At 44.9% G+C, this 27,759-nt stretch overlaps 1 protein-coding gene across 2 annotated transcripts in view; it reads left to right on the forward strand.

Moving 5' to 3' along the window:
- The first annotated feature begins 3,101 nt into the window (after positions 1–3,101).
- Nt5e (5'-nucleotidase ecto) overlaps positions 3,102–27,759 on the forward strand; it is a 48,257-nt gene continuing 23,599 nt past the window's right edge. For both annotated transcript variants that reach the window (XM_027410991.2, XM_035443865.1), the window contains exon 1: positions 3,102–3,446. In XM_027410991.2, coding sequence (XP_027266792.1) covers positions 3,102–3,446 — 345 coding nt within the window. The remainder of the gene's footprint in view (positions 3,447–27,759) is intronic.

Below are 27,759 nucleotides of genomic sequence, written 5' to 3' on the forward strand. Positions count from 1 at the left end.
TGAACTGCAAAGGTGCTGTGGTGGACAGCTAGACCCAGGGAACACTCACAGTCTGATGACAGTGAGCCAGCCTTATCTTCATAGTGTCTTGCTCCACCCTGCTCACTACAGGGACAAGAGTTTGTAAGTTAGGCTACTCACACAGTGACATCACTAGCTCAATATGCCATGGTCAGCATAGCTGACTTAGTATACATGCAGGAAGAATGTTCTCTTCTAGATAACACCAGTTTGCCCCAACCCATTGCTCATGAAAGGGAGTCAGTGATCCTCCAGACAGGCCTTATTGAAATGCCCTAGTCTCTCCATGTCTTATTTCATTGTTTCCTTGATTTGATGGGAGTCTTGGGAATGCAATGATGTTTTAGAGGCATGCTGATGTGCTCCTTTCCTCCAGGATGATACAGCACTGAACGGGCAACAATATCTTCAAGTTACTTGTCTGCATATACTGAATGCCTACAGCGCTTAGGACATAACTCAGTGGGTAGAGTAATTGCCTGGTATACCGGAAGCCCTGGGTTCAGTCCCCAGCACTGTGTAAACTGCATGGTGACATGAGCTTTTAATCCAAGCACTCAGAAGATGGATTCCAGAGGACTAGAGTCATACGTAGCTATATAATGAACTGGAGATTGTCTTGAACGACATGAATCCTTGACAAAGAAGAGGAGAAAGAGCCCTGCAACTCAACAAACAGACATAAAAGGCATGAACAGAAGGCCAACAAAACAGCTCTGTGGGTAAAGTCACTTGCAAGCCTCGTGGCCTGAGTCTGATCACCAAGGCTCACATTGTGAACAGTGTGAATCTATCCTGAAAACTGTCTTCTCACCTCCACACATGCACACACACACACACATATACACAAAATAAAAAAAATAAATGCAGTTTAATTTTTTTTTAAAGACAGGGCTTTTTCTGTGGAGCCCTAGCTGTCCTGGAACTCAAGACCAGGCTGGCCTTGAACTCACAGAGACCCACCTGCCTCTGCCTCCTGAGTGCTGGGATTAAAGGTGTGCTCCACCATCACCTGGCTAATAAAACTTTTTAAGGAAATGTCCACAAGATTCAAATGGTCAATAAGCTCATTTAAAAAAAGGTGCTCAATGTTTTCAACCAACAGGGAAATGCAAATAGAAACTACAATGAGATATTACACACTTGAAGGTGACTGTCATTTAAAACAGGAAAGCGGAAAGGGTGTTGGTGAAGAAGTGCAGAGTCTGATCGTTGCATGTAAGCGTGGGCAGCATAGCAGGTCCTTCTCTCATCTCCCGACTTAGCTGTTTTTAGTTGACTGGCCTCAAAGCCACTTCATGAGCCACGCACCCTTGTCTGTTCCTGCTTTCTCCTCTTATGAATAAGCCACTATGAACGTAAGTGTTCACACATAGGGTGAAATGCTACCTGACTTCTGAAAGGAAAGAAATGCCGACATGCTGAGTCTTGAAGACATTAGGCCAAGTGAAACAAGCCAGTCAGAAAAAAGGACAAATAGGAGTTTAATATGATCAAATCCATACAAACTGGTAACAGAATGCTGGTTGTGGGGGAGGGGCTGAAAAGGAAGGAAATGTAGGGTCGTTTTGTTTGTTTGTTTGTTTGTTTGTTTGATTGGTTGGTTGGTTGGTTGGTTGAGTTTATTGAGTCGGGGTTTCACTAACACAGCCCAAGAACTCACTAAGTGGCTGGCCCAGACTGTTTCCCTTCTAGAACTCCCAAGTACTGTAATTACAGATGTTAGCCACGGTGCAGGGTGGGAGTCACTGTTTAAGGACTTTAGAGTACCATCTTGGGAATATGAAGAAGTTCTGGGAAGTGAATGGTGGTAAATATCCTTAATGCCACTAAAGTGTATGCTTAGGATGGTGAGTGATAATGTATATCTAATATATATATAAATATATATATACATATATATATTTATATGATGTATATTTTACTGCAACTGAAAACAACTTTGTTGTGAGATAGTGCAGCCCAGACTGTTCATGTACTCACAGCTCTCCTGACTCAACCTCCGGAGGGCTAGGGTTACAGGCATGCTCCAGTGTAAAAGTGTGTGTTTGTCTGTGTGTGTGCACGCGTTCACCTATGTAAAACAAGACTGGCCTGGTGCATTCTGGAGATGTGTGGGGATTAGGTATCTTCTATATAACGTGCAGAACATTCAGGAACCAAACTAATTCTCTTTCATTTCCCAAAACTGCTAGCTTATTGAATATACTTCATTCAAAAGCAGGAGTTAATCCGTTAGACGGGAAAATCGTGCAGCGATTTACATTTGATGATGCCAATTTGTTAATAACAAATATGGATTCCCACTATTACTGCTAAAAAAAAGCTTTGCTTTGACACACACGCCCGCCCGCACACCAGTACTCAAAAATCTCAAAAATTAGGAAAGAAGGCTGGGAAAACTCGGGCATCAGTTCCCCGCAAAGGGGTCAGGGGTTTATCCCCTAGGATCCACGTTAGCTTTCAGAGCTGGTCACGCGCCGCGCCGCCGGGGTTTTATCGCTAAGGTTCTCACCGAGGATAAATGAAAAGCTGCAACCCAAAGATTGCTTGACTGCTGAGATTCCAGATCTGAGCAACGTGGAGCAGTGGCCTCCTCAAACCTACATAGTGTCTCGGCCCTCGCAGTGTCTTGGTGCCATCTTGGCAACCGCAGAGCGCTCCTCCCAGGTAGGCTCCGGACTCCTCTCTCTCCTACTCCATCTCCTTTTTCGGCAACGAGCCACAGTGCAACACAAGTGCCCGCAAGAGGTGAGGATCGGCAAGGCGGCTCCTGTAGCTGCTACTGCCGCCGGGGACTGCGGCACCCTGGCTCTCCGAGGTGCCCGCTCACCGCGCGAACAACCTCTTCTCTGTTTCTGCTGGCTGAGTGTGCCAGGCCCCCCGCTCCCGGGTGCCTGGGTGCCAGGGTCGGATCGGGTGACTCCGACGTGCGCCTGCTAGCGGGAGGACCTGGGGCTGGAGGAGGCGTGTCTGGCCCCGCCCCTCCCTATTCCACCCTGCAGCCTCTCGGAGGCTAGGGTGGCCGGCGCTCGCCCGGCTCCGGGCCAGTCCACCCGCTCAACGCGCTCTAGCCAGCCATGTGTCCCACGGCCGCTCCCGCACCCAGGTGGCTGCTCCTCGCGCTGTGCGCGCTGCTGTCACTGTGGCCGGCAGCCAGAGCCTGGGAGCTCACGATCCTGCACACCAACGATGTGCACAGCCGGCTGGAGCAGACCAGTGAGGACTCCACCAAGTGCCTCAACGCTAGCCAGTGCGTCGGCGGCGTGGCAAGGCTCTACACCAAGGTGCAACAGATCCGCAGGGAGGAACCCAACGTGCTACTGCTGGATGCCGGCGACCAGTACCAGGGCACCATCTGGTTCACCGTTTACAAAGGTCTCGAAGTGGCACACTTCATGAATACCCTGCGCTACGATGCCATGGTAAGGAGAAGGGTCTCGGGGTTGGAGACCAGAGTGAGGGGCTGGAGAACTTCCTAGTAGCCTGGCACAGAAACACTCAGAGATGAGCAAGTGGAACTCGACTCAGGCTAGTGTGCAGTGTCGATGCAGAAGGTGTCCCTTGGATGATTGTCTTAAACTGATGTTTTTGGGGACCCACAGTGAACTGAGCTTTAAAAGAGGAATCCTGCCTACGGGAAGTTTGAGCGTGGGTACATAGGAACACTGGAGACCTATCTCTGGCTCCTCCACGTCTCCTATCTTTTCAGTCATTCAAAGAAATGCCTCATCGCTTCTTTACTGAAAGGAAAATAGGATCAAAAAATTTATTCAGGTCACCAGCCCCCAAGGGGAGGGGGAGCAAATGGACACCCTATCCGGCTGGCCCTGAAGTTTGAGCACCACAAACTCACCTCCTTAGGTAGATTTCCAGTGCCCCTACTGTTCTGAGACATTACAAAAGTTATTTGTTAGACCTCGGTGGCTGAATCTTCTATAAAATGGAAAGAATAGTTACCTCAAAGCATTATGTGCATATAATATGATCTCCATAGCTGTTACTTCTTGCTACTCCCAGGAACTGGTACATGGGTTCGAGGAAAAAGAAATGTCAAAGAAAACACAAATGCGGGAAAGGTGGGATTTCAGGGATTCAATAAAACCTGCTTGACTGTAGAGATTCTAGAAGAGCCCAGCTTGAGGGATAAGGGAGCTGGGGGTGCAGCTGGATTTTTAGAGTGTTTGCTTAGAATTCCATAGGCCCTGGATTGATCCATAGCACTGCACAAACTAGGTATGTGGGGCACGCCTAGTGGAGGCCAGAGGATCAGGAGTTCAAGGTCATCCTTGGCTACATAGAGAGGCCAGCCTAGGGAACAAGAGATCTGTCTCAAAAGGAAGGAGGAAAGGAGAGAAAGAGAGAAGGGAGAGAGAGAGAGAGAGAGAGAGAGAGAGAGAGAGAGAGAGAGAGAGAGATCTTAAAATGTGAAAGTTTAATCCTCACTTCCCAACACTGTTGGAAGTGAGCATTGCTTATTGAGAAAGGGCAAAGAACAATCAAATAAACATAACTGAGATGTAGAAATTAAGCAATCCACCACTCAGGGTCAACCTCTGTGAATCCCTGAAGTAAACAATTCTGTCAGGTTATAGGGGGAAAATTGAGAGCAATTACAACAAAAATGGGAGAGCTTTGCAAGAGAAATAGCAGGGCGGGTTCCCAGAGCTCTGTGACACCAGAGGGTGTGTAAGGGAAAGGTCTATCCTCAGGGTACAAGAACAGCTCAGAGGTCAGAGAAGCGGAGGGGCCCCTCCCGGCAGAATGCTGGCTTAGAGGTTCTAAAGCAAGGGAGGTTCTAATGGCCTCTAAACCTCCAGAGTTGGTGGAGGAAGGCCGAGCCCAGCAGCAGGTTGGCAGAAAAAGAATCGCCAAGTCTCAAGAGCTCTTTGGTCTCTCAGCCCTCTTTTTCCACAGCTAGGCTTGCTTGAAGCTTTGTAAGCCGAATGACAGTACAAACATTTACATAATTGGATTGTTAACCAGCTCTACTTCCCCCAGAAGGATAGGATAAACATTGTATGAGTTTGTTTTGATTTCATGTATAAACCACAACTTTACAGCATTTCCTTTTTCTAACACTCCTTTCTCCACAGTTGTGTAAATATTCCTTAGTAAAAATATGTCCCTCTTTAAGGCAGGATGAGCTCACCAAGCACCTAGATGAGGCCACAACAGTGTGCTGCAAGTTAGAGCTAATCATCCTTAAATATTTAGAAGACTTTTTCGGGGCAGAATTGCTTTCTTACAAATTTCCCTCAAAATAATTGTATTGGGACCTGAGGAAAAATAAGCTACGCTGACCAGTGTTGAGTGGGAGGAAAGGGAATGACAAAGTCCATAGCTTTCCATGGCTGCCATCAGAATTTATCCTTGGGGCGAGTTGTGGGTGGGTTTTAACACATGTGATTTGACCTGTGCAAACTCCAGCTATTGTAACATGCAGCATGTGGCTCAGCTCTGCAGTCTTCCTATCTTACAGCAGATATACACTGTCATTTTGCTTATATTATACCAAGCCTTGGGAATTTATTGCTCTTCTGTTATAAAATTCCCCTATCTTAGCCACCTGCTATGTCTTGATTCTGGGATGCTTGGAGAACCCAGATCAGAGTGAACAGCTGTAGAGGAGATGGTTTGTATTCTCTTGACCTGCCACACTCCCAAGAGAACTCCTCTGATGGCTACAGAGGAGCAGGATGAGCCTGAAGACCCCCTTGGGCCTTGCTGCTAGGCAGACTCCTGGAGAGGTTGACAGAAGTGGCCAGGTGGTGCAGCTGGCTATCCTATTGGAAGGACTAGTGTCCCCTGAGGTATGAGAAGGAAGACACAGCAAGCTATTGCATAAAATAGCTGGGAGGTCAGGAAAGCACAGTACTGATTTTTCTTCTTCTTCTGTAGAAACTAGGAGAAAGGAAGTCAGGAAAAAAAAAAAAACACAAGGATGCTCAGTTGCTTGGGGATTTTCTTCTTTTCTTCCTTTTAGACTGGCTATTTCTGAGCCTCATGTTCCCTAACTGGGAAAGAGGGGTGGGAACCCCCAGCCTGTAAGCAGCACATGGTACAATGAGAAACCCCTCACCCAGTGAGCACTCACTACAGCTTAGTTTCCTACCCAATGGGGTTTGGGAGGAAGAGAACATGGCATCTGCCAGTTTATGCGAGTCTGACGGCCTAGCACAGACGACCACCAGCCTCTCCTCCCTCGTCTTTTCTAAGCACTAGTGTCTAGACTGTTCCTTTTGGAATATTTTTCTTTTTAAGGTCTCACATAGCCTAAACTGGCCTCTAACTTGAACTTGCAATGTGGTAGAGGATGACCTTGAACCTCTGACCCTCCTGCCTGACCTCCCAAATGCTGCTTCTGCGTTCCTGTCCTAGCTACTTTTCTATTGGTGTGACCGAGGCAACTCATTAGAGAAAGCATTTAATTAGACTTATGGTTTCAGAGGGTTAGAGTCAATGATGGCAGAGCCAAGACATGGTATCAGGAACAACTGAGAGCTCACATCTCCATCCACAAGGAGGGGATAGACAGAGAGGGGCACACTAAGAATGGTGTGTCTTTTTTGAAGCCTCAAAACCCTTCCCTGTGACACACCTCCTCCAAGAAGGTCGCACGTCCTAACCCTTCCCAAACAATTCCACCAGCTGGAGACCATGTGTGCAAACATAAGAGCCAGTGGACACCATTCTCATTCAAACCACCACAGTAATCTTGTTTTTATGATTTTCCCACCTCACTCTATATGTGCCATGCCCCTGTGTATCGTGGTACATCATGACCTCTTCACACATCAGTCTCTGGTAGATTTGGAAATGGTCTCTAGCCAATTCCCTGCCTCACAAACTCAGTTGTTCCAGATATCTTCTGCAGGTTCCACTGTGAGGATTTCCATACGCCAGTGCCAAGTTGCTGGTCAGAATGTGTGTGCTTGCTTGGTTCTTTCTTTGGCAAAGGATTGCCAGCTGCCTTCCTGAAGGATTAATCCCTACTATTTTGCTCCCTCCAGGTGAAGGATTAATCTCTGTATCTTTACCTCCTCCTCCTCCTCCTCCTCCTCCTCCTCCTCCTCCTCTTCTTCTTCTTCTTCTTCTTCTTCTTCTTCTTCTTCTTCTTCTTCTTCTCCTCCTCCTCCTCCTCCTCCTCCTCCTCCTCCTCTTCCTCCTCCTTCTTCTCCTTCCCCTTCCCCTGCTTCTTTCTTCTTTCTTCTTTTTTTCTTTCTTCTCCTTCTTCTTAAAAGGTATTTTTATTTTCATGTATGTGTGTGTGTGTGTGTGTGTGTGTGTGTGTGTGTGTGTGTGTGTGCAGTCATGTGTGTTGGTGCCTGTGGAGGCCAGAGGGGGCATCGGATCCTCCAGAGAGATGGAGTTACTGGAATTTATTAGCCATTTGATGTGGGTGCTGGGTGCCAAATTCCTGTGCTCTTAACCACTGAGCCATCTCCTTAAGACCCATCTTTGCCTATTCTTACCTCTATCCAGCTTGTCAGTAGCTTGTATTTTTCTAATAATTAGGTAGTTTCAGCATCTTTTGATAGGATTGTGAATCTTTTGGGTTTCCTCTTCTCCAATGGCAAGTTTATGGATTTTTCATTTCCTTTCCATTGGATTTGCTTTGTTTTGGAACACTCTAACCATGGACCAATGATCAATTTTAGACATAAATTTGATGATGCTACTATGTTGTTCAACTCTTTACTTCTTAAAACAGAAATCCTTTATTAGGTATATTTAATAACTAAAATTTCGTATTTGTTTGTCTGTTTGGCGTGCATCTGTGTTCTTGAGAGTTTATGTAACAGTTTGCTAATTTCAAGGTCGAATCACCAAGACTCCCACTGGAAATGCAATTGCTGCTGCCTTCCCTGCCTTCTGAGACAGCAGCCTGTGAGAACTGACTGTCATTTCCCTCTCCAGCCAACAGTTTAATAAGCACATCCTCGAGGGTCATCCTTAAAAATAGGAATTCCTGAAGAATTTAATAGGTGCTTCTGTTCAGTGCAGGGAGTAGGTGTAAAGGCCTGGACCAAAGTGAAACTGAGACCAGACTCTGAGACCAAAGTTTATAGACCTCTGAGATGCACTCCTTTGTCATGGAGATCAGATTCCCTTGCAGCTTCCTGTAGAAGGTGACTGTGGTCCCTGCTGCTTAAACTAGATCTTCCAAGTGTCAGGAAGTGTCCTTTGTTATACATACTGAGCATCTTTGAGGCTAATGGTTTCAGCTAATGAGTTTTCTTTGAACTGACACTCTAGATAGCCTCAGGGTGGAACCCAGTGCTGAGAAGTACCTGATGCTTAGATCACTGGGTTAGAGAGTTGAAATTCCTAACCTCATCCACCCACCTGCAGGGGCGTGTGACTGGAGATTAAGCTCTGTCAGGCTCTTTCCTAAACACTGAATTTGATGAGCTCTGGAGTTGCTGAGCACCTGGAGGTTCTGGAGGGTGAGGTGCCTGAAAGGGCACAGGGCTCTGTTTGTCCTATGCCCTGTGCCTTGCCCTGGACATTCCTTCCATTTGGCTCTTCCTAAACGCATCCTTCATAATAAACCAGTAATAATGACCTTAGAAGTTCCATGAATTCCTCTAGGTAGTTATCAAATGTGAGGATGAGGTCATGAGAACTTTCAGTTTGTAACTGGTCTGTTAGAAGTATAGGTAGCCCAAGCCTCTGGGTTGGTTGCCAGAATGGGCACAGTTTTGTGTGACAGAGCCCTGTAACTCCTGGGAAATGGCACCAAGTCAAGGTAGGTAGTGTCAGGATTGAATTGTTGAACACCTAGTCAGGGTTTCTGAAAATTGGAGGCCTGGTTGGCGCCAAAACAAAAACAAACAGACAGCAAAATAAACAAAAGCTTCAGCTATGGGCCTGTAAGATGACTCAGCCAGGAAAACTACTTGGTGTGCAAGCCTGATAACCTGAGTTGGATCCCCTAAGGTTGTGTTAAAGAAAAAAAGAAGTGATCCACCCCACAGGTATACAGGTGTAGAGGGGCTGATGATGAGAAACACTTGGCAATGTGCATCCATGGAGAGGGATTTTTGCTCATATGCTGTGGATGGGGATGGCTGATAAAAGGGTCTTGTCTTAGTAATGGTTTCTGTTGCTATGACAAAATACCATGACCAAGCGAAAGAAACTTAGGGAAGACAGGGTTTATTTCATCTTTTACTTCCTGGTAACAGTCCATCCCTGAGGGGCATCAAGGTAGGAACGCTGGAAGGTCAGGAACCTGGAGGCAAGAACTGAAGCCTAAGCCATGGAGGAATGGTGCTTACTGGCTCACTAGTCCTGGCTTGCTCAGACTTGCTTGTAGGCATTTTCTTAACCGAGGTTCCTCTTCCCAGATCACTTGAGCTTCAGTCAAGTTGACCAAAATCAATAAAAAACAATACCCCCCAAGCAGGACAGGTGTAAAGCAAAGATGCCTAAGAGGGCTCAAGTCTGGGGCGTCAGGGCAGTGGGCAGCCTTTGATACTACTACACAGGGCCATTGGTTCATCTCTTTAAGCTCCTCTCTGTGTTCTTGGGTTCTCTGTTATTATTATAACATACCCGAGACTGGATGCCCTATAAGGAAAAGAGGAAACATTGTCACTCATACTTCTGACCTCTGTGGGAAGTTCAAGATCAGGAACCGCCCTCCTTGCTGGTGGGTACTCACTACAGGGTCCTGAGGCAATGCTAGACCTTACATGGGGAGAAAGGACTCGGGCAAAATGCACAGCCAAAGTGGTTTTTATAACAAAGCCACTCTTAGTATAACCCAGTAATCCATTCATGACCCAGCACCTCCTAAAGGTCCTACTTTTTGATACCTCACAATGAAGATGAAATTTCAATGTGAGCTTTGGTGGGAACAATCAAGGCACAGACACCCTTGACAGAAGAAACCTGCCATTTCAAGCCCTAACCTGAGATGTTGAGCATGACAGACAAGCACCCTGCCACTAAGCCACAGCTTCAACCCACTCTAGGTTTATGTCACCTGTGTGAATTTAAAATTGGTTTATCTGTCTAAAAAGTAGGTTTAGAACAGTAGTCTCAGCACCTCAGCTCCTGCCCAGCCTTCTGTCTGTTTCTGATCTGCCAACTTAACTCAGTATGTCTTTGAACTTAATTTTACACTCAAAGCTAAGTTTGTTTGGTGACTCTTTTTTTCTCCCTCACAGATCTTACAGATACTTGGGGATGAGGCAACCATTTCCTGGTGGAGAGATAGCCTCCTCCTAGGTACTATCTGCAAGTGAAAAATGTGTCCAGAGTGCTCTGTGGAGAGCTACTCTCATTGTAGCAGAATTGATGCTCTAGGAAACAGCTGAGGCAGTAGCCTCCTTCCAGACTATTGCTTTGAAGTTATTTATTAAGCCCACAGATGTTCATGGAGTGCCACTGAGTGCCAGCTTTGTGCCAAGTACTGAGGATAATGTACAGGCTCTAGGATGTAGGCCCACTAGAATGTATTCCAGTGGGCAGGGCCCATTCAGGCTCCTTTTAACCACAGAGCAATGTTAGTTTAAGCAACATGAAAGCATTCTAGATGACAGTGTGATCCCTCCCCACAACTCCCACCCCATGCTAGAAGCCAAACCAATAATTGTTTTATGAAAAACTAAGTGGGCCTGCAAGATGGCTCCATGGGTAGAGATGCTTGTTCCCAAGTAATGATCTGAGTTTGATCCCTGAAACCCAAATGATGAAAGGATAGAACTGACTCCCACAAGTTACCCTCTTACTCTCACATGGGTCCCCACATGTATGCTAACACAATGAGTTAAAAAAAATTAATGCATTTTAATTACATATTTGTTTTGTACTTTTGAAACAGGGTCTCTCTGTGTAGCCCTGGCTGGCCTAGAACTCCTTACTTTGTATACCAACATACCCTGAATTCAGAAATTCACCTGCCTCTGCCTCCGGAGTTCAGGGTTAAAGGCTTATACCACCATGACCAGCTAAATTTTAGCCAATTATTGCTTACAGCCCAGACTGTAGAGGTTGTATTAGGGGAGTTCTTGAATTAGAGAATTGGTTCTCAAGCCTCAGGTGTGAGGGGAACCTCATCTGTGGAGGCTGAGGCCACAGCCTCTATTTCCTGTCAGAGTTCTAGGCTAGAGTGGGTGTTGTAATTTAAGAAAAGCAGTGCAAAAGAGAATGATGCCATGTGACAGGGTTTAAGCAGAGGGGTTTATTAGGGAAGGGGGAGACCGCCTCTGGGGACAGGAGCAGCAGAAGAGAAGAAAGAGGGGCAGAGGAGGAGGGAACAGACAGAGGAAGAGAAAGGTGGGCAAGGCCCTTTTAAAAGGGAACATAGTGAACATGCACAGGTGGTGCTCTTAGTGGCTGCAGTTGAGGGCATATCCTGTCAGAACCCCCAAAACAGGCCAGTACAGATACCTGAATACTAACAGTGGGACTAGGTGATACTGGCTCAGGATGACTGAAGGAGGGAGCAGAGGCAGCCTCTTTGTTCATCCTGCCCTGTCTAGGCATCTAGATTTATTAACTGAGAACTGAAAAGAACCCATCCCAGCCTTCTGTACTTCAGCCATGAATACGGCTGAGTGCTGTTTATGTTACTTTAGCACTGGTTTTCTCTAGCCCCGGAAGTAGATTTTAAAATTCTCTGCATGAGCTGGAGAGACAACTCAGCAGTTAAGAGTATTTGTTGCTCTTGCAGAGGACCCTGGTTCAGTTCTGGGATCCCCTCTGGTGTCTCACAGCCACCCATAACTCCAGTTCCAGGGAATCCGATGCTGATTCCAGACACACATGTGATGGATGTTAATACTTAAAAGCAAAACACTCATATGCATAAAATAAGATCAATTAATTAATTAACTACAATTTCTCTAGGTGCTTCTTTCCCCTCACATAAATAATTTCTTCTATATATAAAGTACACATTAGTTGGTGTTCACTATCTCTTGAGAGATAAACCTGCTTGCAACTGTTAATTCTTAACATGACTGCGCTATGCATATTTTACCTCTGTAAAGAGTCTATATTTTCCAGATGATACAGACTGTGTGAAATACTATTTGTTCTATTCTTTTTCATCCATTGATCCTTTTAGCTGATGTTGGCAATACAGGTAAGCTGACCAGACCCCAGGATCCTTTCTGCCATTCAGTGAGATGTTACAGTCACCCACCAGGCCCAGAATTCCCTTGCTCATGGCTGTGGAAATGGATGATAGCCTAATACCAGACACAGTCCATGGTATCAGATATGGATCAATAGAGCCAAACATGCTTTGGAAGGTTGTTGTTGAGGGTCCTTTAGTGATTGGCAACTGAGTTCCATTGTGTAATAGACCGATATGTCTCTCCAAGTCTTACATTGTAGGGCTTACTGAAGAGTTGTACCACTCACTAAATAAATATGCCTCCAATCTCTGATAAAGAGCCTTTTGACAAGATTACAATTGAGTTAATAGATTACGAAAGAGGTTCTTTTCTTCTGCATTAGGCATGTTCTACTGCTCTTAAATCAGCTCTTCTTTCCTTATTTTCCTCTGGCATGGTTAAGCCTCTTTTGTTCACTTGGAACATTTTTTCACTACCTATCTTCCCCTTGTTTTTAGTCCCTTATTTGTTTATACCATTGAGGCTATTTGCTAGTAAACCTTTGTTCCCTTAGGTGAAGCTTGTCTGTGGTGATATATCATTTATGATTTAATAAAGCTTGCTTGAGGATCAGAATGCAAAGCTAGTCATGCTGTTAGCCATGGATGCCAAGCAGTGGTAGTAAACACCTTTAATCCCAGGACTCAGGAGACAGAGACAGATGGATCTCTGTGAGTCCAAGACCACCCTGGGCTACATGAGAGTGAATCAGTCTAAAGAGAAACAGAGGTCACTCCTTTAATCCCAGCACTAGAAAGGTATATAAGGAAGAAGCAAAGGGCCCTATGTGGAAATTTAGTTTCCAGTCACAGGGAAGACATCTCCATTTTAGCCCTGGCAGAGGTAAGAGCTATTGGCTCGCTGCCTTGCTTCTCTGATCTTCAGCTTGAACCCCAATATCTGTCTCTGAGTTTTTATTATTCATGCTATACTTGTTCTCTGATATTCTGCAGTTCCTAAGATGCATAATGTACCTGTCTTTGTACATGTGTTTCCCATGTGTTTGATACATGGGTGGATACATGGATGGATGAATGGATGGATGGTTCATAGATGAATGGAAGATACTTAGGTAGGTGGAAAGACAGACAGATGGATAGATGATTCAGGAATGGATGGTTGGATAGATGAATGGTGTTTGAGTGAGTGGGCAGGTAAGTAGATGGATAGATGATGGATGGATGGATGGATGGATGGATGGGTGGGTGGTGGGTGGTGGATGGAGGGGTAGATGGACATGCTGGTTCTATCCTTGCTTCCAGTCTGCCCTTCAAATATCCATAGGACAAAGATTATGTTACTGCTACTTGGCATTCCGGAGCTTTATAAAAAAAAAATAGCAAGAAGCTAAGTGATGCTCACCTCTACCATTTATGCAGATTGGCTGCAGTTAGGCATAGGAAAGGCTGTGTATGGCTACTCAAGCCTCACTACTATTGCTCAGATCTCAGCTCTGCTACTTGCTAGTTGTAGGAATCAGTGCTTAAGTTTCCTCATCTGTGAAAATGGGAAATAGTAGCACCTGTTTCATAGCACTATTAAGATAAAATGACCTCATATGTGAACAGGCCTAGTGTGCAACACAAAAGTGTGAACTTCCTTTCTATCATACTTTGTCTTGTTTTTTTCTTTAATTCCCCATATTTTAAATTTATCGATATTTTGTATTCTTCTATGAACAAAACCAAGACTACAAGATACCCATTATCTAATTCATGTAAAGGCAGCCCTTGATAGACCAACTAGTTGCCTTAAATTTCTGATAAAAATAAACTTTTTACAAGGTTCCATCTTCTTCCAGATTGCCATTGTGAAATCCAAATAGTTTATGTGCTCACACCCCAGACACACAGAGAACAACTCAACGCTTTGCTGTTGTTTTGAGTTAATGTGAGCTGTGTAGCCCAGCAAGGCCTCAAATTCCAAGTGCTGAGATTACTGGGATGTACCACTATGCCCTGCTTTACGTTTTTTTTTTAAAAAGTGTGTTCCGTTTACTGAGAGGGGCCACAAAGATATTAACAAACACATGTAAGGTAACTTGTAAATTAAAACATAGGAAATAAAAACACAAGAACCTGGCAGTTGTTTAGAGAGGAGCAGGAGGTAGGAAAGCAATTGGCTAGATATCTTACCAGTTGCCTAGCAACCTGGTTTCTCTCCCTGTAAAACTAAGGCATCACGTACCTACTATTTACAAAGTTCATTTTATATCCTGCCTTCTGCAAAGTTTTAATGGCTCACACATCATAACAGAGAAAAATGGAGCCCATTTAAAAGGAGAAGATAGAGCGAGTGGTTTTAGTCCTCATTCAGTAGACATTGGCGTGACTCACCTGGTATCCCCGAGGATACAAAGACAGCTGATGTGTGAACACACAGCCACAGTGAGGACAAGTGGCATGAGAGATGTGCATGAGGTCTTGTGGACACATTAGAAGAGAGACGTCTGCAGTGGACATGTCATTGAGGCATCCTAAATGTCTCCGTGCACCTGGGGGATTTAGTTTTTCTAGAACTGAGGGCACCTGGAAGTTTAGAAGAATGGATTACTCAGCTAAGGACATCACCAGGAAGGCAGGTAGGGTCTACATGGTACCTGTCTTAGTCAGGGTTTCTATTGCTGCAAAGAAACACCATGACCATGGCAACTCTTATAAAGGAAAATATTTCATTGTGGTGGTTCACTTACAGTTCAGAAGCTTAATCCACTGTCATCATGGTGGGAAGACAGCATGCAGGCAGACATGATGCTAGAGAAGGAGCTAAGAGTTCTTACATCTTGACCCACCAGCAACGGAAAGTGGTCTGTCTCATTGCGCATGGCTTGAGAATATATGAGACCTCAAAGCCCACCTCCAGAGTGACACACACTTCCTCCAACAAGACCACACTTCCTCCAACAAGGCCACACCTCCTAATAGTGCCACTCCCTTTGGGAGCATTTTCTTTCACACTACCACAGTATCCAAAGAGGCAAGAATGTGTATTTCCTTGGGAAGTAGGGAGTCTGGGATGAATTTAATTCAGAGGCAAGAGGTAGGTGGGTTGTTTGGGACACAGCTCACTCTGGTTGCCTGCAGTGCACGGATGAAGCTGTAGGACTAGTTAGAAGACCCTAAAGTGGACTATATGGGGGCAACTAGGTACTGCAGACAGTGAGCCTGGTAGAAGTATCCTCTGAGGAGCAGAGCAGCTGCAGAAGCAGCATCATTGTGGGGCATTGGGGTAGAACATGGATGTGATAGAGTCGTCTAGGGTCATTGTGCTTCTGGGTGTTTCCCTCACCTGGGGCCATATGTGTCTTCTGGAGTGGCTCTTTCAATATTCTGCTGGTAGCTGGTGTAGCAGAGGCATCCTTCATTAGTGGATAACTGGGAGCAGAGGAGGAGGGAAGGGGAGGGAGCACGACCACCAAACGACTCCAGCTGACTCCATAGTGTCCCCTGAAATAATCCAGGGGGGAGGGTAGGCCTCCTCTCCACTCCTTGATCTCCTGCCTGTAACCTACTTTGCTGGGCAGGACTAAAAGGAAGAAGGAGACATTTGAACAGTTCCAGATGTAACTCAAGTGACAAAGCACTTACCTAGCATGCAGGAAGCCCTGAGGATCATCCCCAGCACTGCAGAAACCAAGCATGGTCACATCTGTAATGCAGCACTTGGGAGGTAGAGGCAGGAGGATCAGGAGTTCAGGGTCATCCTTGGCTACTTAGCAGATGGAAGGCCAACCTATGCTACATGAGACTGTCAAAAAAAAGGGGGAGGGACAAAAAAGTCTCCAGCCAGAAGTCAAGGCAAAGTGACCAGCAACCAACATTGCTGCTCAAGAGCTCCTAAGAACTGCCCATGGCAATCAGACCACCTCAGGGCGTTTTTAACTGTGCAGTGGCTAGGGGAGTTTTAGCTTTGAGGGCTATGTGGTTCCCTTGCTTTTGCTGCTCCATTTCCTGCTAAATGTTTGTTTTGTGGCTGTGGTGCTCGTTCGGCCCAGGCTGTCAAAGCAGAACTCAGGTTGCTAGCTGGGGCCTGGGACCGAGTTTGATGCTGTTTTCCCCATTATAAAACACAGAGAACATGATGCAGGCACATGGTTGTAGATCTCTCAAATGAGGCTCCCCGGGGCAACTGAACCAATAATTATAGTCTTGGAGTTTGTTTCTTTGGTTTGTTTGTTTGCCTGAGACAGGGTCTTACTATGTAGCCCCTGGCTGACCTACAGCTTGGTGTGTAGACCAGGCTGGCCTCAAACTCATACAGATCTGCCTGCTTCTGCTTCTGAAGTGCTGAGATCAAAGGCATGCACCAGTTGCACCATCGGCTGCAACTCAGAGATTAAGAAAATAGAAGATTTTGCTAAACTATTGGAGAGTACCCAGAGTTCTTTAGTGGATCATCAGGTGGCCACTGACCTCTGTCGCCTCCTTCAAACAGCAGAGCAGCGTGAAGCTTAGGCCATGCTCCTCAAAGAACATTCTCACTATCTCCTGCACTCATCCATTTATTCAGCGCCAACTAGACAGTTTGTATATGGGTGAATTGATGCATGGCACTCCTCCTATAGCCGCTGGTGCATTGCCTCAGAGCCAGTGTGGGCAGTGTCGGCAGCATCTGAACATTGCTGCCAGATGTGGTTCAGAGAGAAAAGTCAGAAGAGTCTGTCCTTACTTAAAATTATGCCTCTAGCATTTGTTGCTGGCTAGAAGTACATTTTATTATTTATAAATAGATTCCATGCTTATAATTACTGCCTTAGTGAAGGAATGAAAAATGACATCTCTGGTTAGTTGACATTTGTTCCCTTCAACTGGGTTAAGAGGGCGTCAGAGACTTGATCTGAATTCATTAAAAAAGATCGACTCAACCCATTAATGGGCATCTGCCACAGACAAGGGAAGGGGCACATTATGTTTTCTGGTATTTGTTTGTACTTCAACTTGAGAGGGTATGAGCTACCTCCCATTTCATCAATATCCAAAAGTTAATAATTAAGTATTGTTTGGAATTCTCTCAACATATAGCATATTGGAAATAAATAAGTGAATACTGATGTGATGACTTGATAATTATCTATAGTTTTCTCTACATATGTGCATTGTTTTTCCCCAGAGGGAAAGTAGCATTGGCTTATAACAGAATGCATGAGAATTCCAAGCCAAACTTTAGGCACAGGTTTTCCATCTCCCCTAATTACAGAGTATTTTTAATAATCAAAACAGAAACTTGGCATCAGAAGCTTTCAAATAACTTCATTCTTCTGTTACTAATTCATAGGACTCTCCAAGCCTTACCTACAGTCAACAGACGCTTCCTCCAAGACCAAAGGGCTTTTGCAAGCCACCTACAGCCTGTCTAAATACTTCATACCTACAGAAGGCAGGAGAAACATGACATTTTCCTCAGAGTCAATTTAGCAGCCATGGAATACTAAGTCACAAAGGAATTGAGTTCTCTGTTGAGACCTCTGTTCCTAACATTGTCATTTATTTGTGACTTTAAGTGGCTAGTAGAGTTTTCAGGTGTTGGGATGTCAAACATTCCAGGTGTCTTAGTCAGTGTTTTATTGCTGTGAAGAGACACCATGACCACAGCAGCTCTTATAAAGGAAAGCATTTAACTGGGTCTACCTTACAGTTTCAGAGGTTTACTCCACCATCATGCAGGGAGCGTGGTGGCATGCAAGCAGACATGGTGCTGGAGAAGGAGCTGACAGTTCTATATTCAGATCCATAGGCAGCAGGAAGAAAAGAGTGCCACTGGGCCTGGCCTGGGCTCTTGAAACCTCAAGCACCTCCCCACACACCACCAGTGACACACTTCCTCCAACAAGGTCATACCTACTATAACCTCAACCTCACCTCCTAATCCCTCCCATGTAGTGTCACTACCTAATGATTACTATTCAAATATGTGAGCCAATGGGAGTCAATCCTATTCAAATCACCACACTAGGACAGATGGAGAGTGTACAAAATCTTTCTGATAGATCATCAGTTCTTTTCCTTGTAGGTGTTCTCCTCAAAAGATGTTGGGGGAGAGGGAGGACCCAGGACTGGACCAATTGCTGACATCACAACCCATTTTTTTTGGGGGGGGGCATTGGTGGCACACACCTTTTTTTAAAAGATTTTATTTATTATGTATACAACATTCTGCTTCCATGTGTATCTGACACCAGAAGAGGTCACCAAATCTTATAATGGATGGTTGTGAACCACCATGTGGTTGCTGGGAATTGAACTCAGGACCTCTGGAAGAACAGCCAGTGCTCTTAACCTCTGAGCCAGCTCTCCAGCCCCCATCACAACCCATTGACTTTAGTGTTAGAAATCCAGAAAGTTATTTTGCTAAGATCATCTCTCTTAAGTTGCAAAAACAGTGCATTTGGTGAATACATAAAGTTGTCATGAACTCAGATTAGCTAATGAATAAGATGAATGAATAAATGAAACTCAATTTGTACAGAAGCCTGCAGACTCTTTGACCTTGGCTGACTGGAACATTGCAATGGGATGATAGAATGCTGTGGATGAAGAGCCAAGGTCCTCTTGGGCTATCTTTAGTCTCATTTAATAGCCACTTACTATCAACCTCTGTATTTGACCTCACATCCTTTTAACTACTAGATATAAGGCCAGGAACTCATCTGTCTACAAGTCTGTTCACTGTCTACAAAGCAAAAAGAGAATGTGGTTCTAAGTCAATGGCAGGTTCTTGACTAAGATGATGGTTAAAGAGTCAATGGCAATGGAGCAGGAGATGTGGCTCAGTTGGTAGCGTAGTTAACCAAAGGAAGTCCTAAGTTATCTCACCAGAACCACATAAACCAGACATGACAGGTAATTCTAGTGCTTCAGAGGTAGACACAGGGGGAATCAGACAGCAACTTCAAGGTCAACTGTGGTATAAGAGAAAAGTCACATTATTAAGATTAGCATTGTCAAGTTTAGCAAGATGATAAATTCCAGGAGTTTTTATCAAGAGGATGTGAGGTCAGACATAGAGGTTGATAGTCAGTAGCTATTAAGAGACACTAAAAATAGCCCAAGAGGACCTTGGCTCGTGATCCACAGCATTCCATCACCCCATAATCACAATGTTCTAGTCAGCCAAGGCCAAGCAGTCCAGGGGCCCTTCAATATACATGGGGCTTCAGAGAGCTTCAGTTTGTACATGAGAACTTCCAGAAAGGAAAAGAAAAAGGCAAAGAACCATCATAGGGCAGTCTCAAATTCATAAATCTAACAAAAGCAGTTCCAAGGTAACTAGAGAAAATAAACTGTGTCTACATTGAATATGCACAAATAATCTTCTTATTGCTATTCCCAAGCACTATGATCTCACAGCGTGCTATGACATTACATAGCAGTTGTGTTGTGCAAGGCAATTTAAACAGGCCTAAGGATGATTCAAAGCTCATGGGAACATATGTATATGCCACAGGCAAATGCCATGCCATTTTCTACCAGTAAGAGAGTGGTTTGTCAAGGGACCTGAAAACATTTCCTCACACACACTGAGGGGTGGCTGTCCCTCTTTTCTGTCACTCCATCATGAACTCCATCAAGAACTCAGTGTTCTCCTCTTGGACAGCTCTTCCCTGAGGCATTTTCATGTTGTTATAAAAGATAATGATGGGTAAAATAAGATCCATCCATTTAGCTCACTCCTGTAGTGCCAGCTGCTACAAGCCAGCAGTGTGGGGAATTTGGCGATAACCGTGATATTCCTGAAAAGCTGATAAATTATGAAGTTCTCCTAACTGCAAGAGGAATAAGGCAGCAGGAGAAATCTCGAGTGGGGAAAAGGGATGTGAAATATTTACAAATGAAATCTTCTGCATGAACATTTGTAGGAAAAGTTAACTGTAAGAAAAGAGAAACAGCACTCGTGAGTGGTTCTCTTTGTTTTCATCTGCTCACCCAGCAGTGTTTGTCCTGCTATGGCTCAAGGGTTTGTCATCAAAGAGGCTGACCACCCAGAGAGAAGGGGAGAGGGGCTACTGGGGCTCATGGAGAGGGCCATCTCCCTCAGACAGGGATCTTCAGCGCATTGCTCCTAGGAGGACCCTTAGGTGTATAAAGCAGTAAATACTCCACAGGGAGCAGCAAGGTCCTGCTGAATCTGAGTGTGTCCCCTGTTGTCATTCATCCATCTGTTACCAAGCACAAAACAGCAAGAGCAGGTGAAAGCCTGGGACACTCAGACAGTTATGACCCACACGACCTGTCCCTCTCCTTCTCCTTCACTTTTTGAATGTTTGCCTCTAGCCCCAGCTCTGCCACTTACAGATGGTGTGACCTCCAAGTCCTTTCGCTTGGCCACATCTCAGTTATTTTCATCTGTAAAATAAGTATAGTGATAGTAAGTAGCATAGCAAACTACAATGGTTTTTTTCTTGTTTGTTTGTTTTGGTTTTTTTTTTTTTTTGGTTTTTTTAAGGCAGGGTTTCTCAAAAAACCCTTGCTTTGGAGGCTGTCCTGGAATTAGGTCTTGTAGACCAGGCTGGTCTCAAACTCACAAAGATCCGCCTGCCTCTGCCTCCTGAGTACTGGGATGAAAGGCATGAGTCACCACTGCTTGGTGAAAGGATGTTTTGGTTTGTTTTTTTTTTTACATTTATTTATTATGTATACAGTGTTCTGTCTACATGTATCTGTTACAATAAATCTTTCCGCCAAAAGCTGCCCGAGTCCTACTGCCATGTGGGTGGTCTCCACTAGCTGCCCAAGTTCTGCCGCCGAGTTAGGGCCCCAAATAGTACACAGAGACTTCTATTATGTACAAATGCTGCTTGGCCAATAACTAAGATTCTCATCTGTTAGCTCAGTCTTAATTATCATAAATCTATATATTTTATAAGACTTATCTTATCGGACGCCTTCCATTGGTGTCCTCCCTTGCAGGTGGATCACATTGCGAATCTGCAGGAGAAGCAGAGCAGAAAAAAAGGACCCCTTCCTGTTTGTCCTTCCTTAAATATGAGTCTCCCTGCTATGTCATTTCCTGCCTGGATCACCACTTCTTTACTACATTTCCCAGAATCCACCTTGACTCCTAGTCCTGCCTAACTTGCTGCCTCATTGGCCAAACAGTACTTTATTCAACAATCAATAAGATGACACAGTACATTCCCATCATGTATCCCTGCAAGTCAGAAGAGGGCACCAGATCTCATTATGTATAGTTGTGAGCCACCATGTGGTTGCTGGGAATTGAACTCAGAACCTCTGGAAGAGCAGCTAGTGCTCTTAACCTCTGAGCCATCTCTCCAGCCCCACATGAGGACAATTTTATTGGAATTTGAGAGGGGGGAAAAAAAAAAAAAACAGGCAAGCTCAAGATCTCAATGGCTGCAGGAAGGTGGGAGCAAGATAACAGAATCATGCCTTTAAGAAAGCAGATGGGCTGAGCCGTGGAAGGCTGTTAGGCAGCTGCATAAAGCAGTGAAGGGGCACGTGGGTGGGCATTGTCTTTGGAGACAGTGAGAATGTCCAGCGTCATGGCAACTGGGTTTAGGATTTTAACCAATGTCCAAAAAAGGGGATGCAAAGACGGGGAAAGGGAGGGAGCTAGGAAGATAGCTAAGTGGGTAAACCCCTGATACAAATCTTTGTTCGGCAAGCATGAGGACTGGCCAGGTATGGTTGCATGTGCCTGTTTCCTCAGTACTGGAGCCAGAGCTAGGCAGATACTGAGTTCAGTGGACAACCAGCCTAGCCAAAACACTCAGTTCCTGGATCAGTGACAGTCTGTCTCTCAAGCAAGTAAGCTGCAGAGTCACAGAGGAAGATATCTGACCTCACCCTGCTCCCCACGCATGTGCACAGACACACATCCTCACAGTCACATGCATGCACCAGGATCCCCCACACACACCCCCACATCCTCATAGGGGGGGGCGAAGAGGGAGGAAGGAAAGGAGGGAAAAGTTACACTTTCTGAGTCAGAAAGTCAGCAGGCTTAGCAATAAAGATCTGTAAGGAATTGCATGGAGAGAGAGGTTTCTGGGGTGTCAAATTACATGCCTCATTAAGGGTAACTGGCCTTTTCATTTTTAAAAGCATATCTCTTGGTATATCATGTTTCTTAAAGTTAGACTTTTCAAGGGGTATTTTTCTGTCCAGGTGATCAGCAGGACCATTTTAATTGATTTAAGAGAAGGAACAATAGAAAATCTCTATGATCTTGGAACCGTTTGAGATTTCATGTTCCCAGCCAGGGATAAAGGTACAACTCAAATGCCGTTCTTTTGACTAAAAATCAGGTAATAGGATAGATTCAAAAGAATAAAAAAAGACAGAAAGAGAGAGAGAGAGAGATGGAGCTGGGTGTGGTGACACACAGCTTTAGTCCTTATATTGAGGAGGCAAAGGCAGGTGGATCTCTGTGTTCAAGGCTAGCCTAGTCCACATAGAGACTTCTAGGTTAGCTAGAGGTGCATACAAAGCCCCTGTCACAAAAATGAATGAATAAATAAATAAAACTAGTAAGATAACTGTGCTGGTTAGTATTTGCCAGTGTGATACAAACTATAGTCACTGGGAGGAGGGACCTCAATTGAAGAATTATCTCCATCATACTGGACTGTGAGCATGTATGCAGGGCGTTTTCTTGACTGACGAGTCATGTGGGAGGGCAGTGTTACCCCTGAGCAGGTGAGCCTGGACTGTATAAGAAAGGGGGCAGACCAAGCCACTAAGTAGCACTCCTCCATGGCCTGTGCATCAGTTTTCTGTCTTGAGTTTCTGCCCTGACTTTGGTCAATGATGCACTGTCTGCTGTATGAAGAACTAAGTCCTTTTCCACCCCAGTTGTTTGTGGTCACTGTGTTTATTACAGTAACCAAAAGTAAACCAGGACAACAGCCACACTTTACCAAGAGGAAACAGGCTTCCCAGAATGAACTTCACCAAAGCACAGCTATTTCTACCTTCCTGCCTTTCATGTGGCAATTGTAACAATTTCCCCTTCCTTTCACGTGGTATTTCAGGTTATAAGAAGGATATCTGCCATCCTTTCCCTTCCTCAAAATTAGTGTATTACAAGGCACACAGGTCATGGGGACAACTGTGTTCCGGGAGGTAAAGGCTAGGGGAGATAGGAGAAGGGCTTGCCTGTGCTAGTGTGCTTCTGGCCTGATTGACTGGGATTGTCCTTTGATGTAGGACAATGTCACCAGCACTGCCATTTTCGGGGGAGGGAGACTTTGGACCTGACACTTGGGAGCCACAGGCCCACATGACAAGTCTCAGAGATGGTTCTTTGAGTATGAAAACCTGGGGTTCTGTGGAAACACCAAGGTTAAAATGGGCACATGACAGTTGTCATGCAGACCTAGAAGCCAGAGAATTCAACAGAGACTTTTAGGTTTGGAGCTGAAGGTGGGTGTGAATAAAGACTATTTGGTCCTCTATCCAGAGTGCTGATGTCCATGAATAGAGCTGGGACCAAAAGAGGGCTCATACTCAAATCAGGGTGGGAGGGAACAAGACATTGAAGAAGCAACAAATGAAAACTTGAACTGCTGCTACACTCTGGGGATAGAAGAGCACTGATGAATTGCTCAATCTTCCATAAAGAACTATGGAACCATTGTCATTGTGCATGACCGTAATCCAGCATTCTGGAAGTTAACACAAGACTGTGAATTTGAAGGCCATCCTGAGCTACACAGTGAGACTCTGTCTCAAAAGACCCTAAACCAACCAACCAACAAACAAGTTTTTTTTTAATGTTTTCTTTTTTATGTTTTTTTATTTAAATTAGAAACAAGCTTGTTTTATATGTCAATCCCAGTTCCCTCTCCCTCCTCTCCTCCCCTGCCCCCACTAACCGCCTATCCCATCCCCTTTCAGCGCCCCAGGGAGGGTGAGGTCTTCCATGAGGAATCTTCAAAGTCTGCCGCATCATTTGGAGCAGGGCCTAGGCCCTGCCCTGTGTGTCTAAGCTGAGAGAGTATCCCTCTATGTGGAATGGGATCCCAAAGTCCATTCGTATACTAGGGATAACTATTGATCCCAACAACCAAGTTTTTAAACTGTAGAAACAGTCATTAAAACAAAACTCTACAGTTAAATTATTATATAACAAAGGATATTTATTTCATCATAGAAAGAAAACAATGTTTTTTGTTTGTTTTTCTAGACAGGGTTTCTCTGTGTAGCTTTGGAGCCTATCCTGGCACTCGTTCTGTAGACCAGGCTAGCCTCAAACTCACAGAGATCCGCCTGCCTCTGCCTCCCAAGTGCTGGGATTAAAGGCATGTGACACCAGCGTCCCGTGATAATGATGTTTTAAGACTAGAAGAATGAGGCATTTGCCCAGGACTGAGAGAGCCTTTAGGACTAGCTCAGCTTTTAGAGACGTTATCTCGATAAGAGGAGGTGGAGAGTGGGTAAAAAAGTATTAGAAGTGGAGAGATGTGCAAGTTTGGAAATTATGAACTTACCCAGGCTAGCTCAGTCGGTAGCGCATGGGACTCTTAGTCCCAGGGTCATGGGTTTGTGCCTCATGTAGTATGCTAATTGAAGGTTGGGTAATAATGAGTTCACTAGACCCAAGACAAATGATAAATGGTGTTTTATTGGGGAACAACTCACACAGATAATAGTGAAGAACTGCCATGGTGTTCCTGCTCCCAAAGATGCAGTCTCTGCCCTTCTGATGCTCTCTGTGACCCAAGCAAGAGTGTGTCCCCCTCTACCTTCAAGCAGTCACGTCCACACCTGGAACCACGCCCAAAGGGGCCCAGCCACTAACACAAATTCACTGGCAAGATGAAATGCTACCACACCCGGGGAGACCTTAATGCTTCTGGGGATGTTTGCACAGCCCTTTGAGTGACAGGTGCCCAGTAAATGACAGTGTGCCAGGTGAAGAAACACCATGCTGAGCAGGGCAAAAAGGGCAAGGTAGCTTAAGTGCAGTCAGTCTAGCCAGGAGACAGACGACAAACGATCCTACAGTATAGCCATGGAATGTACTGGTGTCACATAACTGATGGTCATGTCCAGACCAGGTTTTCTAGGTTTTTATCCTCTTGTTATAAACACTGTAATAAAGGCACACATGTATTGCAAAATAGCAAAGAAATGTCATTCAAAATTCTCCCTAAAAGTTCACTTACAGGACACAGTTTGCCGTATCCAGCATTCATCCCAAACTTGCTCAGGTCGTATGGCTTCCCTACCCTAAGACCTAGATACTCTCATACCTGGAATATGACTGAATATAAATTGTCTGTGTTAGATGATTGTTAAGGGGAGACAGAGCTTAATTCCATTGTCTGAGGAGAGGTGTACGTGCAACTCAATGAAGGTGCGGTTCTAGATTACTAACAAGTTATTAGGGGTGTTGTTTGGGGATGGGTATGTGCTCATAGTATGTGTAATACCAGGCTGCCAAGTGCAGTGTTACAAGAGGGGTGTGTGCTAAACCAAGTGGAATTTCATCTTACTAAGCTATCTGTTGTATGTTTCTGTCTCACTCAGGAAGAGGGAGTGAGGCAAAAGAGAATGTATCATGGCCCTTTTTAGTTTCAAGGGTCACTAGCCCAGTGTTTTTCAACCTGTGGGTCACAACCCTTTTGGCAAACTTTCATCTCCAAAAATATTTACATTACAATTCATAACAGTAGCAAAATTACAGTTATGAAGTAGCAAGGAAAATAATTTTGTCGTTGGAGGTCCCCACAACATGAGGAACTGTATTAAAGGGTCCCAGCCTTGGGAAAGTTGAGAACCACTGCTCCAGCCAATGCTTCCAGGCCTTTTCTCAGATGACTCACAGAGTGAAGCAGACTGAGGTGGTACTGAGAACCTTAGTAAATTAAAGTACGAGATAGTAAAATGGCCTTAGCAGTCAAACCAAGTGTGTGACTGCCCAGACTTGGGTTTATCTAGGAGACCAAGTGAGGAAGGGAAAGGGCACAGAAAGCTGCTGTGACTCCAAGGGTGGGAATATCCGACTAATGATGCCTGACACCATCCCTGCTCCACCTGAAGCCCTGTGCACAGAGTGGATCCAGAACCTACTGAAGGTCTCATGGTCACCTCACCAGGAGGTTCTTCCTCAACATAAACTGCTGGGAATGAGTGTAAGTGTTACAGCTCTGAGGGGAAAGGCTGTCCCAAAGGAAGTGTTACAGCTCTGAAGGGAAAGGTATTCTGGCAGTTGGGAGCCATGGAATACTACAAAGTCACACAGCACAACAATCTCATGCAAGAGATTTGTTGGGAGGGAAAAACCCAAGAGGGTGGCTGCCTCTGCTCAGGGGAGAAGCAACAGAGAACTGAGCAGAAGACAGGGTTTATATAGGGTTTCGGTGGGAGGAGGTGTGTAGAGCTTTCTAGGGTGGAGATTTCTGCAGCAGGCTTTCTTTGGGGCTGCCAACCAGCCCCCAAATCATGACACAGAAACTTAATATTAGTTATGAATGCTCAACCTTAGCTTAGCTCTTACTTTAATGTTTGCCTTTATCTACCTTTTAACTCAGGGCCTTTTACCTTTCTTTCTTTCTGTATGCCCTCCTTTCCTGCTTCTCGTGTCTGGTTTGCTGGCAGCTGCCTGCCTTCTGACCCCAAGCATGTCCCTCTCTTTCTCCCTTGTTGTCTTCTCTCTTCTCTCTCAAGTGTAGATTTCTCCTCCTGCTTATTCTCTCTGGATGCCAGCCTTGCCTATCCCTGTCTTGCCTGTCTATTGGCCGTTCAGCTTTTGAATTAGACCAATCAGGTGCCTTAGGCAGGCAAAGTGAAACAAATGAAACTCATCTTCACATAAAGAAATGCAGCACAAACAAATGTAAGGCCTTATACATCATTAACAAAGGCAGCAGAAACAAATGTAACATATCTTTTTGCCTAGTTAAACAAATACTCCAAAACAGATTTCCATGGTGGAAATGGGTGGGATTTCAAGTCTTGAGCTTGGGCTTTTTGCTCCGTAGAATGCAGAGCTTAACTGCCTGCATCTGGGGGGACTGGGTCTAACCATTATGGCCATTAGAGTGTTCTGTGGACAGGGCCTGACAGTTGGAGGTTCTCAGGGGTGGGGCCTGGCCACTCATGCATCTCAAGGTACTTACCACAAGGCTGTCAGTGGCAGTTGCTTGTGGCTGTCTGAGAGGTTCCTTTTAGAGAGCTTTACTCGGATAAAGACAGAAAAGAATTTCAAGACAAACCAGTGTGAAACGGGGTTCTAGCAGATTAATGTATGAGAAAGAAAGTTCCACATAAATGTAAGCATGGGTGTTAATAGAAAGAGGTGCTTAGGAGGAGGGTATACACCCTTGGGTGTGGACTGCTCATGATAGAGACGTCCTTGTCATTACAACAGCCACACACACTGTTTTTGGTGGCTTCTGAAATTACAGCTCAAGAGGTAGCTAAGGAAACTTTTCTTTTTGGGTAAATGAGATCATAGGGTGGTTCTCGTGTATATTGGACAGGATTACAGCTGACAAGGTAAAATTCTAGGTCACAAGGGCTATAGGGAGCATTAAGCTGCTTTTGCTGTAAACAAAGTTTTAGTCTTATTTGAAAGACTGCCAGGGGTAAGAGCAAGCCTTAAGCACACACAGTTCATTGATATTTTAACATTCACA

The sequence above is a fragment of the Cricetulus griseus genome, chromosome 4, assembly GCF_003668045.3.
Source record: "Cricetulus griseus strain 17A/GY chromosome 4, alternate assembly CriGri-PICRH-1.0, whole genome shotgun sequence".
Lineage (NCBI taxonomy): Eukaryota > Metazoa > Chordata > Mammalia > Rodentia > Cricetidae > Cricetulus > Cricetulus griseus.